The 17,785-nt window shown below is 30.2% G+C and overlaps 1 protein-coding gene across 19 annotated transcripts in view; it reads left to right on the forward strand.

Moving 5' to 3' along the window:
• LOC143067591 (uncharacterized) overlaps nt 1-14,793 on the forward strand; it is an 86,747-nt gene extending 71,954 nt beyond the window's left edge. For 17 of the 19 annotated variants that reach the window (XM_076240989.1, XM_076240972.1, XM_076240946.1 and 14 more), the window contains 4 exons: nt 3,805-4,019; nt 6,717-6,866; nt 12,190-12,411; nt 12,921-14,793. In XM_076240989.1, coding sequence (XP_076097104.1) covers nt 3,805-4,019; nt 6,717-6,866; nt 12,190-12,411; nt 12,921-13,066 — 733 coding nt within the window. In that variant the 3' untranslated portion in view covers nt 13,067-14,793. Of the gene's footprint in view, nt 1-1,866; nt 2,112-3,804; nt 4,020-6,716; nt 6,867-12,189; nt 12,412-12,920 lie in introns of those variants that run through there. The other 2 variants (XM_076241093.1, XM_076240954.1) reach the window with 2 other exon arrangements.
• The last annotated feature ends 2,992 nt before the right edge of the window (nt 14,794-17,785 follow it).

The raw sequence follows: 17,785 nt of genomic DNA on the forward strand, positions 1-17,785 counted from the left end.
TAACTAAACTTAGCCACAATCATCATTGGGGTATCTAGTTTAAAAAAAATGTGTCTGGTGACCAAGCCAACTAACCAAGATGGCCGCCATGGCTAAAAATAGAACATAGGGGTAAAATGTAGATTTTGGCTTATAACTCTGAAACCAAAGCATTTAGAGCAAATCTGACATGGGTTAAATTATTTATCAAGTCAAGATTTAACTGCCCTTAAATTTTCAGATGAACCGGACAATTGGTTGTTGGGTTGCTGCCCCTGAATTGGTAATGTTAAGGAAATTTTGCGGTTTTTGGTTATTATTTTGAATATTATTATAGATAGAGATCAACTGTAAACAGCAATAATGTTCAGCAAAGTAAGATCTACAAATATGTCATCATCACCAAAATGGTCAGTTGACCCCTTAAGGCATTATTGCCCTTTATAGTCATTTTTTACCAATTTTTAGTAAATTTTTGTAATCTTTTACAAAAATCTTCTCCTCTGAAACTACTGGTCCAAATTTAACCAAACTTAACCACAATCATTATTAGGGTATCAAGGATACTCCTTAAGGAGTTATTGCCCTTTATAGTCAATTTTTAACAATTTTCATTAATTTGGTAAATTTTTACAAAATATTTTCCTCTGTAACTAAAGGGCCAAATTTATTATAGATAGAGAAAATTGTACGTAGCAAGAATGTTCAGTAAAGTAAGATCTACAAACACATCACCATCACCAAAACACAATTTTGTCATGAATCCATCTGTGTCCTTTGTTTAATATGCACATAGACCAAGGTGAGTGACACAGGCTCTTAAGAGCCTCTAGTTATACAACTTATAGTTAAAGTATAATGCATCCCAAGAGTTGATTGCCATATAGAAATGTGGTTAGTTTGACTCGACTGTGTGAGATGTATAATACACAGTTATGTCTGGACAGAATGGAAATCAGGGGCGGATCCAGTCTTTTTAAAAAAGGGTGGTTCCCAACCCATGATGAAGAGATTCCAACCCTATATCTCCATTGAAATGCATTGATCGTCCAAAAAGGGGGTTCCATTACCCCCTGGATCTGCCAATGGAGATGCCTCTAAAGAAAGGAGAACCCCCACATTCTCTCAAACTTAAAGAACTTCAACTTCAACTTCAATTAGGTTACTTAGTAACATCCCCAAGCAGACATCTCACTAAGGACTATTTGCATACGCGCATAGCAGAGCCTCAAAAATTTTAAAAGAATAAACGTTGATATACACTGTAATAACTCTTGCAACAACTCTGTGGGATGTCCTTTGGTGGCCTGTCGCAAGGCAAATTTTCTGTCCAAATCCAACATTCCCCATGACAGATTAAATCTATGCTCCTAACATCTCACACCTAACCTTTTTGGATTTATTGTTAATTTTTTTTGTCCTAAATATTCACAAAATGTTTGCCACTGGATTTTATTAGCAAACATTTACAATCAATAAAAACTTTTTTTGAAACTGAACCTTTATGAGAAATATAATTTAATATTTACACAACTTTCTTTAAAATGATTTTATGTCTTGTAATTGATTATTTTCTTTAAAGACTAAATGTAGCTCCCAATTGACTGCCATGTTGTTTATTTACATGATTTTATGTTCCATTGGCAATTTTATGATAAGTAACAGTGGATCGTTGGTTTAAAACAAAACACTGACCAGTTTCTCCTTTGGGATCTATTGTTATTTAATCTGGCTAATCATATCGGGTCAATCCATGGTCTTTAAACATTTATTTTATTGTTCAAATTCAATTTAAGGTATACTAAACTGTGTCCTTGTAAGATTACACTTATACCCAATGTTGTGTGAACGTTTAACGCATGTTCAAATTACCAACGGAACCCATGTCAAGGAATACCTTTAAAATGGTGACCATCAGATCATTCTTCCCCTTAGGATAATAACACATAAAACTAAATTATTTGTGTAAATTTAAGTGGAGTAATTTTAGGATGACTAAAACTTTGTTTGTTCAGATATGAAGATTAAGTTTTTGAAGAATAGAATTCTATTTGAACTATGGATTATCAAGTCCGTCGATATTCCACACGTAAATCGTATCTGTCATTGAATAAGATTTTGGCTGAGATCAGGTAAGGGAGATAATTACATATAAAAGATGGGTTTGTTTGAACAATTGTTAGAGCAGACATCTAGATCAACAAATGTATAGATGTAAATAATAGTTCGTTGTTTACATTGTATTTTGATTTGTTAGTTATTTATTTGCATTATAAAGAAATAAATTGTATACTTGAAATCCACACCTTTTGTAAGTACAACATGTACATGAAGTATACTTGCCAAGGTGTTTTTAAAGTACTATAAAACAATAAAGATATACAACTTGAACATTTAACCTTAGAATGACTGTTAAGGGAATGCAAATATTTTTATAGAAGTTGAGAGAAAAACTATGTCCATGTATTATGCTGTTGACTCTAAAATGTTACCGAAAACCTAATAATATCCATGTTTGGGCTTTACGTGCTTATATATCTTTTATGTTTACAAATACTATCTCCTTTTATCCTGTTTATTTTATGTATCATCATTTTTCGATAAGGGTATTTTATTGTGAAGTAATGCTATCACTACAGTGTGTATAACATTTATTTATGATAGATGAATGTTTGAGTTTTTATTATTAACAAGAATGTCATTTAAATTTCATTATAGAATTAAATATGTTTTGCTCAATTAATTGTCATCCTGTAACTTATCAACACATCTGCTTAAGTATAACACCCTTTTTTCATTGTTTAAATAGGAATAAATTTATACTTAAGTTATTAACGATTTTTACTTTTTAGGAGACAGCGAGACCTACTTAGGTATGATGGTCAAATGATGTGTTTTTTGGGGCTTTTATTTTGGCAATAAAAACAAAGTCTAAAAAAGAAAAGATTAACTTTTAAAAAAATCCTGCTGATTATTCTTTAATTTTTACAATTAACCAACATTTTATGTCACCAGTTTTGAAATTTTCTTACAACTGATTCAAAATAAATGTGTCTCATAGTTTTAAAACCAAAGTTGTATACCATATCTGTATCAAGAAAATGCATAAAAAGTTTGTGATAAATTCTGACTGATCCTAATATGTAAAACTCACACCTGAGTCCAAATACCTTTGTGATGATAGCAAATTACTCTTGGAAATCAATCAATAAATTTGTTGAAATATTTTACTGTAAACAGAAATTAAAAGATACATGAAGACTTCGACAACACTTCTTGGTTGTTTTCTAATGCAAATCACATGGTGTCTTTCTGAATTAAAGAATTTGGCTTGAATTCTTATGTTTTCTTGCACGGTGTGGTATCAATCTTAGATCTTAAGGTGAACTCTGAAGATGTAAAACTTTCTCCTTTTGGTCTTTGGACTGATCTTGTTGGCAGACATACCACATCTTCTTATATAAATATCCGCAACTGGTAGTACTACATCCAAACATATTACCTATAAGGAACATGTTGCTAGTGCACTGTCTCTATGTTGAGAAAAATGTAAAAAATTCTTTGACTGTATATATATAAATAACTTGCACTGTTTGAATGTTAATGGCTGGATTGTATGACACTTTGTTACTTGTTGAAGTGTTTCATTGTTGACAGCCATGTTAGACAAAGGAATATATTGAAAATAGGTATTGAACTTTGATTGGTTCTATTGATCTTAAGTCACACTTATTTGTACAAAATGGATCTGATTTCAAAAGCTTTCCACAATTATGTATAGATTCAATTTCCCGATTTTTTAAGTCAACCATTATCTATCTTCAGTTCTTCCAGCACGCCAACAGTTCCTTATTCAACTACAGATATATTATATGGCAACGAGGTTCGAAACTCTCCTCAGCTGGATGAAATTAGACAGAACAGTTTTATCGAATACAGCAAAGATAAAGACCGTCATAGTTCTAACAACCTAGTGGACTTTAATAATCGAAGACCAGCAAGCAAAGGTGGATCTAGAAAATCATTATCTATAGAAAAAGGTAAGTGTCACTATGACAGAATACAATTGTTAGTAGTAAATATAGTATATCTTGTGTTTAGCCTTGGTTACTATTTAAAAACTCCAGGGTATAAGGGAATTTAAACTTTTAAATTTTAAAAAGATCTAGGATTATAAACAATGATTTTGTTTTCTGGCTAGAATTCAACAGAGAGAATTATTCCAATATTAGATGTAATATATGACCTAGCTAAGAACGTATTGATAAATCTGGTAATTTATTTTTAAACTTTATTGTTTCGACCTTTCAATTTTCGACCATGTTTGTGATAAGTTGCATAGTTTTGTATTGGAATTGATTATGTATAAGTTTGATTCTGGTAAGTTTTGGCATATATGTAGGTAAATATTTGTGATATAAAATTTCCATCAATAATCCACATATAGATATTAAGGACATGCATATACATGTTAAGTTTAAATTTATATTTGATATTATATAAAGTTTTATGCATTTAAAAATTTTGACAGTTTGTCAAAAGCTACACATTGTATTGTGAAAAGTGCTTAACATTTGTGTTCAATTCTTTTCTTCAAATCATCAGAATTGTATGACCCTTTGACTTTATTGGTGTGATTTTATACCTATAATTTCCCGCCTTTACTCAACACAGCCATATTCGTGATACTTATTGTTCAGCTTGAACATTTATTAACATGAAGAGGTAGAACCATAAATATAAATTAAGAGCTTAAAATTTAATTTGTAATGTCAAAGATAAATTGCTGAACAAACATCATTCTATTATAAATTACAAATAAAGGTACTTCTTTAAAAGGTTTATAAACTGATTGTATATTATAACAATAATGATAGCCCATTTTGAAATTAGGTCAGGGCACAGACATACTCATTGTTCACCTTTATATCAGTTTTGCAACCAAATTTCTAAAGTAGATATAAGAAGATGTGGTATGAGTACCAATGAGACAACTTCATCCAAGTCACTATTTGATAAAGTAAACCATTATAGGTCATTATGAGTTTGGTCTTCAACAAAGAGCCTTAGTGGCTCACACCAAAAGTACTGTTTTTAGATTAAAACAATAAATAAATAAGCAGACATCTTGTTACTAGATTGACTCTTTTCTATGCTTTTTTTTAACTTTTGACAGGTCAACTTTAGTGTCTTGACTTATTCAGTCATGCACATTTGTCATGATCCAATTTTCATCCCCAGTTTATATGTTTTGTTGAGATGCTGTCTTTTTCAATTTATATTTTATGCCCCCATTTATGGGGCTTATGTTTTCTGGTCTGTGCGTCTGTCTGTTAGTTCATTCGTCCGTCCTCCTTTAGGTTAAAATTTTGTGTCAAGGTAGTTTTTGATGAAGTTGAAGTCCAATCAACTTGAAACTTAGTACACATGTTCCCTATGATATGATCTTTCTAATTTTAATGCCAAATTAGAGATTTTTCCCCATTTTCACAGTCCATTAAACCTAGAAGATGATAGTGTGGATGGGGAATCTGTGTACTGGGGACACATTCTTGTTATTAATACATTTACATCTTTTAAACCAGATTTGCAAGAATGACACGAATGGGGGCACTAAAAAAAAGGGGGGGACTTAAAGAAATGATGTTCTGTCCAAAAAGGCTTCATTGCAGATATCAACCTCAGAAAAAAATTGTAATGATATGAACATAATAAGAGATTTTGAATAATGTAAGCTTGATTTCACAGATGATATCGAACACCTTAAAAAGCCATTAAGTGAAGCACTTTCAATTACAGTTAATCAATCCTCAACTATTCATACAATAATTGATTTTAATTGCTGTTGAAAGCAATAAGACTTTTAAAAATTGTTTAACACTTTTACTTAAGATAATGTAAACCATGCAGTCGTAGCATCATAGCAACAATTCAAGAAAATAGGCTTGAAGTTCTTTATGAACAAAGTGGCTATTCTTCAATCTTTTTTTTAAATTAGTTTTCTTATTTTCATTTTCAAAACTAGCATTGTTCAATAAGTATTTACATAAGTGAAAGTAAATGTGAATTTCATTTATATTATCTATGAAAGAATATAATACCTACGATTGTCCTTTGTAAATATCTTTTGTAAATATTGCTCTTTGTACCTGTGGATAAATGGTTTATGAATGTTATGGCTGCCATTTTAACTAGTTTTTGAAGTTTTGGTGGATTTTAAGAATGGTTTTTAGGCAAATTTACTGTCCTCAGAAACCTACTGGAGAACCCTACCTTATAACAGGCAGGGGTAGACGTATGTATAAAAAGTTGTAAAAATAGAATTTTTATTTTCTATATACCAATAGGTAGATATAACATTGCTCAATCATACCTAAACACTATGTTCATAAAAACTATATGTTATATTCTCAATTATTTAACATTAATGCTTTATGAATGTTCTACATTTATTTAAAGCATATTTGGGGATAATTAAAGCTTCAATATTTTCGTGTTTTTTTTATTATACTTTTAAACTCAATAGTCAAAGCCTTTTTGATAGCTTGATATTTTTGTCTTGAACCAGTTATCTGTTGATATCTTGACATTATTCAGTAGTATAAATAATAAAAAGTTTGTGCCTACTGGCCAAAATTCATTTCTGCAGTAACTGTTACTAGAAAGTTTTCCGTTCAAGACAATCGTTTCCTATCCTTATGTGATGTGCCTAAAACTAATTTGTTTTGTTTTTGCAGTGAATTTTAATAAAGAAAGTGATGACAATTTGAGACCTATACTGCCAAGTCCAGGGAAAAACGGCAATCAGTACCGACCTAATGGTTTACGGAACGGTTTACTCAAGGGAGACCCCCTGTATGGTTCAAGAGGAGGTAATTATTCATCAGGTAGTTACAATATGAAGTTTCTCTATTTATTTATTTGAGTACCTTAAACTTGACAACACTGCTCTGTTGCTGCAAATAATTCTCTCTTCAAAATTTGTTTCCTCAGAGATAATAGCAGACATATGTCAATTGTGTCCTTTAATTGTCTAAGAATGATAACTTGCTGTACAGTTGGTAGGCTATATTGGGATAATAATTGAATGCCCATGACTAGAAAATGATGTTCCATGAACCTTGGTTAGTGTTTTGTAAGTTTGAAGATGGTATTTATTTCTCAAAAAAATTCAAACAGCTAAATTTTACTAGTTAATAAAAAAAATTACAATTTTTTCACTGAAACTTTTACATTTTGATAACCCTGGTTACCATCCTTTTCTTCTGTTTTTTTCTCTCTCTCAGTATTATTGTATAATTTATAAATTGTTTTAGTATATTATTAACCAAAGATCAGACCAAATATTATGAATTGAATTATATTTTCCTGAAAAATACAAATATTACAGTTGTAGTACCATATTATGGTAAGATTGCTTATTGTATGAGCTTGCTGAAACTGCAGTTTGTTTTTCACTATGCGATCAAATTCATTTTTACCTTGTCCTTTTTGAAAATATTCATATATATATATATATATATATATATATATATATTTATTTAGAAAATTTCATTTTCTTTATTTCTTACATAAGAGGAAAATTTCATGGTGTTTCTACAGAAGCTTAACTAAGCCTTTTGGTGTTAAATATATTTTAAGCCTTTATTTGGTATATTCATGTCCAGATATTCAATATTTAGGGTCTATGGTACTTAATTTTTTATTCTTAAACATCATAAAAACATTTGTAATGAAATAAAATATTGGTAATCAGAAGTTAAGATGGTATTCCAAGGCTTTCAAGCAGCATGTCCAATCACAAATAATCATGCCATGATACATTACTAGACTTTAAAATTGACCATTCATAAAGCTGTTATAAGATGTGGCTATTTATAGATGCTAAAACTGCTCTTTAAACAAGAAATTCCAAAATATGAGCAAAAAAATATTCTCTTATGATATGCTGGACATCTAATATGAAATCAACTTTGCTGACTACAATACTGTAGATATTTTCAATGTTGTAAATATTATGTTGTACTCCAGGGTTACTAAACAAACTACAATATGAAGAAACAATTGTTCTGACAAAAAAACAAATTTATAGAATTGGAAAAGACTACGCTGTGCAATTTCAGTGATGTATTTGACTCAATTGAAAGAAGACTAACTTCATTGCATGTTGCATGAGATCACATTTTGTTAAAACTGCATGGACTGAGCATTTTTTTTAGCACCTGTTGGTGATTATCTTATTCTGCAGGGGGAAAAAATCAGCCAGTGTGTTTCATTTAGGTGACCTAACAAGATTTTTATTTATGAGTAAAAACTTTGAATTCCTGTAACTTTTGAATCAGAAAAGTAAATGAAATATGAAATTAATTTAAACAACCTGATTTTCTACTGAACTAAAGCATGTAAAAGTTTTATTTTATTCAAAATTTAAAATTAGTGAAAGGATTTATAAGCTATGCTCTAGCCATTTTAATCGATTGTTCAAATATTTTTACTTTGTATACTTCATTGAGCATGACTAAAATATTAGTAAAAATAAATTTACACCTCTGAGAGTTTTTAAGTAAATATGATCTGAACCAGTTGTATATTATGTAATTTTTCTTACGTTTTGGAATTTATAGTGTTTTTAAATATTTATATCTTATCATTGCTTTTATATGTCTAGATAGCTTAAATCTGTACAAGGACAAAAACATATGTTCTTTTGAAATATAATAAGTGAAAAATATTGATTTTTGTTAGAGAAAAACTCTCTAATTGTGTATTTGATTAGGGGAAAAAACTATTGGTATTACATGTATAACCAAGACAACAATTCAACATGATTAATACAACTAAGCCTTAAAAATCGAGAATTATTTTTTTGAAATTTATTTATACGTTGCATTTACCACTTAAAAGTCGTTGCTGAGAATGACTTCATATTTAATAAATTGCAATTATATAAGCAGGATTGATTTTAAATTCTATATTATTGTTAATCTTCTCCTTTGATCTCCTTCTTAATCTCTAACATTTCTTAATCATTCAGCCGTTTTATATGCTGATAAATAACGATTTTAAGGAAAACCAAAGTGATAATGATTGTGTTTAATTGATTTCCGCCATAAAAATGGACGTTTATTATTAATCAACTATGTATAAAGTTATCTTTAGTTCAGATCTTTCTGTTGCATTCTGGGTATTGATTTTTTCTATCTGATACCATTGATATTGGAACAATGGACAGAAGACAATTACAAAGAAATCTATAAAGTTTAATATGAAGGAATTCATAATTCTATGTGATAATCATACTGGTGTTGGTATAAATTCAGTTTTTAGACCAACGTCCATGGTTCTGGACATAGCAAACGTGTCTTCTCATAATGAAAAACTTTTTAATGGACTTTAAAATGTGGACCAAATGGAGAGAAAATAGTTTTGTACGATTTAAAGTAATGGATGAACGGGAAAAATTGCCAAGAATACACAGTAGTGTTGTTAGGCACCTTTTGGCTTACAATTTACGCAACAGTAAGTTATGTGTTGTTTATAACACATTGATATATTATTTATGTGACTGAGTAGGAAAAAGTGTAAATACAATACCATAATGGTAATTCTAACTAGGTTTGTATGGACTTTTCTGCTGTAACAAAATACAGAAATCGTGAAACTGCTGCCAAATATTTTTGATAAAAAGAAGTTTGATAAGATAATGGTTTCTGAATATCTGCTTTAAATTGTCTAAAAAATGGCGAGATCTTTGCAACTACAATCAGTAGTAGTTAAGAGTAGGAATAGTTTTAAAAATTGAAGACGAATTTTACTTTGATGTCACACCATATTATTCTGGCAAAACTTGTATGGACTAACCAAGAAAAAGGACATTTGGAGCTTAATTCTGAAGAAAAGTTCCCAAGTTCTATAGTTGTTTTTACTTTAACCCACAGGCTCTGTAGTGTAAATTGTCTTTTTTTTCTTCTTGACATTTGTAGGAAGTTTGCTCTGCATTTCGTTGTAGAAAATTTTTATTTACTGATACCTTAGGTATTTCAAAGCACAATCCTTTTAATTTGCCATTCCTTTGAAATGTTTTGGAAACTTGAGATGACATGATTACTAAAACTTGTAAACAGGGGGAAAAGGGGATGAAAGGTTGCTTGGTTTACTTCCGGTGATGGTTACTTTGTTACATGTAATGAACATTTTCACTGTAGTACAGGACAGGATAAAACTGTACTTCTTTGTTTGTAACAAGGATTAAATTCTAAACTTTAAAAAAAAATGCCAATTTAGAGAAGACTAATATAAGAAAAAATATTGCTGGATCACCTCTATTTTCTGGCTGCATACCCATCCAGAGACCATCTATGTGAACATAAAAAAATATGCCACAGCTAATATAACATAAGAGGCAATCATTGAATCAATTGATCAAAATTTACACAAAATCTGATTCAATTTCAGGAAACAGGTTGATCATTTTGAAAATTTATTTCAAAAGAAAAATTTGATTCAAGTGACTACAGTATTGATAATTATATTTTCTAAACTTTTTTTGTATTTATGGAGATAAACTTTCTTGTACTATTGTATATGCTGTCATCATTGAAAGCCATTTTTCAAGATAGACATTTTTTTAAAAGATCCTCTTACATTGATTTATATATACATTTTTACACAATTAAGTCTACTTTTACTTTCTTTAAGCCGAACATATATCATTTAGGGTCCTTGATAAGGCATATATTTTGCAAATTGTTGAAATGAATTTGATAAAGAGCAGAAAAAGGAAAATGAAGACATAATCATGAATATTTCACAACAAAAATGGAATTGTGATCTTTTTGGACATATATCAATATGGTAAAATGACAAAAACAGGTAGTTGGAACTAATGGAAAAATGAAGGGGTGGTATGATAGCTAATGTAACAACTATCAACAAAAGAATAAGGATAAAAACAATTCCAGGAGCAAAAGCAAACAAACTGTATTGTAATCTGTCAAGACTGTTCCATCTGTTCAAAGTATCTTTCTTTATGAGGCGGATGAAAAATAAAATACATATTAAGGCGCTTTCTGTTTCTACAAATTTGTGAATATTTCAAAAATTCAATTTCGACATGGAATTCCTGTAAACAAACCTTTTGGATCATGCAGTGACTGTGTTTCTTGCCAGATGAGCTTTAGATATTTGTGTTTATTTATCTTGCAAACTATTTGAAATTATTGTTTAATTAATGTATTTTATATCTAAGATTGATTGTGTTTCTTGATTTTATGAAGAAGAAAAAAATGTACTAAAAAAAATAGAGAAATAGATTTATAAACCCCTACAAAATTAATTTGCCATAAATCATATTTGTTTGTGGTTAGGTTGTTGTCTCATTGATATAACACACATGTCCTCATATTTACTTTCAACAATATGAATGCATAAGAATGAAAAAATGAGGATAAAGAACGTTTTAAATGTTGACACTGAATAGATATAGGATATAATAATTGTACAAGAGAATTGAATTACAGTTGTCAGGCAATTTGAGATCATTTGGACTATGTACAATAATGGAATGATTTAAATTAGGTTAACTGGTTGACATAAACTTAAAAAAGAATTATTATGCTATTTTTGTCTGTCATGCAAGTAAGAAAAGGTGTTTATGTATATATTGTATTTAAAACTATTCAAATTACTGGGGGATTGAGGGAGGGGGTCATAATTTTGATAAAGCAGATTCTTACATATTTTAAAATTATACATAAAAGTAAATTTCTTTGTAGTGGTTTAAGTAGGGTGTTTTGCTGATTTAAAGACTACTATATAAATATTTTAATAATCTGTTTATGCTGATGCTCAAAACAATAATATATATGAATTACGAAAAGCCCTGAAATGTCCATATTAAATGGTATTTTCATAAAAAAAAAATAATTCTCACAATGAAATTTTTAAACATTAACCAATCACTATAACTTATGGTCATTTTTATAAGTAAAAGTTTTTGCTAAAAGGTCTGTTGAATTCTTTAAATAATAACAGTTATTGAGCAATGCAGGTACATGTAATCTAATCAGTAATCCTTCCTTCGTGTTAACATATACATATGATATTATTTCATGGTGTAGAATGACCAATTCTTCAACTTTTTGATAAAATAAGGTTAGATTTAAAATATTTTTATGAACTTCTCACAATATATTATATTTGTACTTTCAGGTAGAGAATCCGATGATTTAATAGCCATGGGGACAATCTGGAGTCCAAATACAGGACCACAGAAAAACTCAGGATCAAATAGTGCCAATGGAATACAAAATGTCACAGGCAAAAGTGTTTCCATGGTGGCATCTAACAGTTCAACCACAGTGGCACGCAAAAATGTTAAACCAATCATGGTTCAGAATTCTTCATCACATGGTCGCTCAAATTTCAAAGAAGGTATGTAACTAAAATTAAAAATGATTTTAAAAAGTAAGTTGAGAGGTTACTTTTAAAATGTATAATTCTAAATTTCAACACTTTTGAGTGTGAATTAATCTGTTGCCAGTTTTTCCGTCGAAGTGTTTCTCTCGGCTCTCCAGCTTGCTCCACCTATAAAAATTGACTGCCAGGATATAGGCTGAAAATGTCATTAAAAACAAAAACTCAATCAATCAATCAATCAATCATTTAATGCCAGAGGGTTAGATCATAATAGTTATGATAATATCTTTATTGTTGGATAAGAAAAAACCATAAAAATGTTTTACTCAATGTTTGAGATTAAATTTACCATGCATGGAAAATAATAGTTTAAGAAATTACAACTTGTGGTTTAGGGAAAGAAATAGAGTAGTTTAAAATTCAAGAAAATTCAAAGGAATCTGGTTTTCAAAGTACTGTAGATGAAAATTGAAGCGGTAATCTTGAAATTGACAAAGATGTGAATACTTTTCTTTCTTTTGCAGTTGAACCAAGATATACAGATCCTGTTATTGGTGCTCAACCTTCTTTTCAACAAAGACTCATGGAGTTAAGTGCCCTTGAATCTGAAACAATTAGATATGAAAAAAGTAAAAAGGTGAAAAAGAAAGTTCGAGATAGAGACTCTTGAGGAAAATTTATTGTTAGATTATTTCAAATTAGTTCATCTATATTAAAAGACATGATTTAATATTTATCACGTTAACAATCCCAGGGATTTGTAACCAAATAAAGACTGCTGAATAAGCACATCTGTGATACATGTGTATGTGATGTCTGTGGCAGTGTGAAGAAGGGGAGATTACTCCTGGTAATAGCAAGACAAGAATGGATGTTGTTGGAGTTATATTTGAATGAGGTCTCTAGAGAACTCAAGATTTAACATTAGTCTTTCATTATAATATAAAGACATGTATGCATTGTTTAGATATTTCACAGAAAAACTCAGTGTTTTAATTTCATGACTTGAGATGCATTTGCTATAGTAACGTGAGAATGGCATGAGTGAAACCTTAACTAGATTTTCAATATACTTGTATCTATTTGATTTTAAGAAAAAATATATTCAAAAGATGATACAGATAATAATTTACTCAAACCTTCAATTATTTTTAAGCACAACAATTTGTTTTTACTTAATTAGGACCCTAATAGGCTTAGCAGACATTCTTATTAAGTATCAATAGAACAAAAAGTTAAAATTTTCAACACTGATGATATACAGGCACTGTAAACTGGCATGTGTCAAATTAAATGACAAAATATTCAAATTGGTAATAAAAAAAGATAATTAGGTCCAGTTTAAAAAAAATATGTTTTAATATTGTATTTATGTAAGAGAGAGTTTAAATCATTTAGTAATAAGGGATAAAAATCCAAGTCAACTTATTTTTGATGAAATGGATACATTGTTTCCCCCATGCTAGTACAAATGGTATGTATGAATGGTTATAAACTATATTTTATGGGTGCTGAATTGTCACTGGTCATTCAAAATCCATTACTTTTATGAAGTAATTAATGCTTTTTTTGTCACTAATTAGGATCTAAATATACATTCTAAATGAAAAACATTTAATTACATGATGTTTTTCAGTTAATTTCTGTGACTTTTTTGCATGTAAATTTTTATTAAAATGCTTAACCAGGTAAGTCATGTTAGAGTTATTCCCCTTTTTATACTTTTATATGTTCCTATCAGTGCATATTTCATGCTAGTTTTGTTTTTGCAGTAGAACATAACAGGTGATTAAATTCTGGTTTTTCATATTAACTGATTCATTTTTTTATTAAAAATATTCAGCAAATAATAAGAAATTTGGAATTGATTTATTTTTAAATTTTCTGAATATGGCTTTTCAAGAATATGAACCTACAAGTTTAAATTATCGTCTCGCCTAGGTTTCTGTGATTATTTGGATATGAATATATTTATTCATAGAAACCAGCATATGACTATGAACAGTATTAGATTGCCTTAAAAAGTTATACATGTACAATGTATTGAGGTACTTTACTTCATTTTATGAAAATTTACGTACCCATAGGAAATATGTTGCTAGTTTTTTAATTTATTGTTTTGATTTATAATGGTAATTTAAAATTTTTGCTTTTTTCCCATACAAAAAGTGCTTTGTAAGTTGTACATTTTTTTATCTGTTCAACAACAATGAAATTAAAATATTTTTTTCTCCAAAACATTATTTACATTAGATGTATGTTAAAAGTTTCTTGTTACTTTATTCCGTCCATATTTTGATTGTTTATATTAGCATTATTGTTCAAACACTGTTCATATATGAACATTTATTATTTAACTGAATCTACATGATTCAAATAAAGCTTTTACCAAATGTTTACTGTGTTTCCTTAGTGGATTGTAAGATAGCTGTTATTTGCTTCATATCCAGTGGCAAATAGTTCATGAGTCAAGTAATTGTCAAGCATTTTTTGGTAGAAGTTATTGTGTTTGTTCAGCGGCAAATATATCTGGACATACATTATGAATTCATTTCCTGCTGGAAATATTTCTCGGAAAAGGTAAAAAATTTCCAGTAGCAAATGTTACTGGCACATGTACAGTGGCAAATATGTCTTGGTAACCGTTATTGTCACATGTCCAGTGTATATTTCTTGGTAGAGGTTCTCAGCACATGTCTAGTGTCAAATATGTCTTGGTAGAAGTTAACAGCACATGTCCAGTGTCAAATATCTCATGGATAAGGTTACTAGGATGTGAGCAGTGTCAAATATTTCTTGGTACAGGCTACTGGCACATGTCCAGTGTCAAATATTTCTTGGTAGAGGTTCTCAGTACATGTTTAGTGTCAAATATTTCTTGGTAGAGGTTAACAGCACATGTCCAGTGTCAAATATTTTTTGGTACAGGTTCCTGGCACATGTCAAAGGAAAATATTACTTGGTACAGGTTACTGGCACATCTCCAGTGTCAAATATGTCTTGGTAGAATTTAACAGCACATTTCCAGTGTCAAATATTTCTTGTTTGAGGTTCTCAGCACATGTTTAGTGCCAAATATGTCTTGGCAGAGGTAAACAGCACATGTCCTGTGTCAAATATGTCTTGACAGAGGTTAACAGCACATGTCCAGTGTCAAATATTTCTTGGATAAGGTTACCAGCTTGTGAGCAGTGTCAAATATTTCTTGGTACAGGTTACTGGCACATTTCCAGTGTCAAATATTTAATGGTAGAGGTTGCAGGGCACATGTCCAATGTCAAATACTTCTTGGTAGAGGTTACAGACACATGTCAAGTGGGACAACATCCCTAATGCGCCTTGAAATGAGGAACTCAAAAGTCACGTGTAAAGAAAAAATCTCTGTGTAGTGATATTGGACATGTTTCTATTTTTAACAAATGACTGAACTTAATTATTTGTGGTGATTAGGAAAGTAGAGGAACATAGAATAAATGTGTAAAAACTATGGAGCTATTGAATGTGTTCAAAGTATTAAATTTTCAAAGAACTTATTGTGTTAAAAAGGGGATATTTTACCACAAGGAGCCGCATCACAAACGGATGTTCGGGGTTTGCTAATTTACGGAAAAAGTAATCTCACTTCGTACCCCGAAAATTTAACCACATATGTGAAAATGTCACAGCTTCGAAATGAGCTATCATACATATCCAAGTTTACGATATGGACTGAGCTACAGGAAAAAACGTTACCATTATCGCCTATGGAAAAACAATTAAAGATATTGAGCCAAGTGAAAAATATTACTTGGGGCACATGTCCAATGTCAAGTACTTCTTTGTTGAGGTTACAGACACATGTCCAGCAGCAAATATTACTTGGTTGAGGTTATTGGCATATGTCCAGTGTCAAATATTACTTGGTTTTGGTTACCAGCACAAGACCAGTGGCAAATATGAGTTGTTAGAGGTTACCTGCAACTGTCCAGTGTCAAATATTACTTGGAAGATGTTACCAGCAGATGTCCATTGACAAATATTTCTTGGGAGAGGTTAACTTAGATATATGTCAAGTGACAAAAATCAAGTCTTGATAGAGACATTTTATTGACACATACTATACCTTCTATGACAAAGTTGTTAGATGTATTAGTATTCTAGTATAGACAAGTGATGTTATATTATTGAGTAATGATAAACTGTTCAACAGGCAAAGCACCTTCAACATATTAGGATGTGATACTTCCTCTTTTAAAGAAATTGCTTTTGTCCAACTAAAATGTTAATTTAGTTGCACATTTCAAATGGGAGATTTTATTTATCCCTATTTAAATAGTTCCCCTTTAATTGATTATATTGGGAATATATATGACTTTGGTTATACTCTCCAATCACATTTTGGAAACAACTAGTTATCACTTTGTCAATGTGTCAGAAACTAATAAATTCCGGATGATTAATAACTTGATTTGAGAAACTATTGATGTTGGGGCCAATAGGTCGAATGTGGAAATAAATGGGTATCCAGTGTCTAAGTTGATTGGAATGAAGCTTATAAATACAGATGTACCATGTAAGGAAGGGAAGAAGGCTATTGATTTTTTTTTTTTTTGTGGTCAAAGTCACTGTTCCTACAAAAAGTCAATAGATATAGGAAGATGTGCTATGAGTTCCAATGAGACAACTCTCCATACACGGAGTCTTGGCTCACACAGAACAGCAAGCTATAAAGTGCCCCAAAAATAACTAGTGTAAAATAAGTGTAAAAACATTCAAACGGCGAAAACAACGGTCTAATCTATAAAAAAAAAAAAAGAAAAGAAACAAGAAACGAGAAACACTTATGAACCACATGAACAAACGACAACTACTGAACATCAGACTCCTCATCAAGTTGGTTTCTGGGTTGTATCCCACAATTAATTGTTTCACATTTATATAGGCAAAAAAAAAACAATGAAATAACACGTTTATTTGACCCTCCAACCATACTGATATTTAAAAAACTTGAAATGAAAATGATTCCTCTCAAGAATTGCAGTTTGGGAGCATCAGTTTCAATGTGTCAGCTTTTTACTTGTGGGTTTTAAGATAAAGACATTTTTATTGGAGATAGAAGTAGGTCTTACACTTTACGTGAACATATATGTAAATTGACTATCTCACAGATTTTTGTAAATTTTGGCATATAACTTTGACTCATTTAACTTGAACAGAAAATTTATAAAACTACATGCATTTATCTCTTAGTTATATTCTGAAATACTTCTCACTGAATTCTTTTAAAACAATTTTGTAGAAAGCACATGAATTTGTCAAAACACGTTCTTAAATTTGTCTTTAAATCATTTTATCTCCGATTTCAAACCCAAACAATAAATCAGTTACTTTAATTTTAGGATAACCATGG

The sequence above is a fragment of the Mytilus galloprovincialis genome, chromosome 1 (genome assembly GCF_965363235.1).
Source record: "Mytilus galloprovincialis chromosome 1, xbMytGall1.hap1.1, whole genome shotgun sequence".
NCBI lineage: Eukaryota > Metazoa > Mollusca > Bivalvia > Mytilida > Mytilidae > Mytilus > Mytilus galloprovincialis.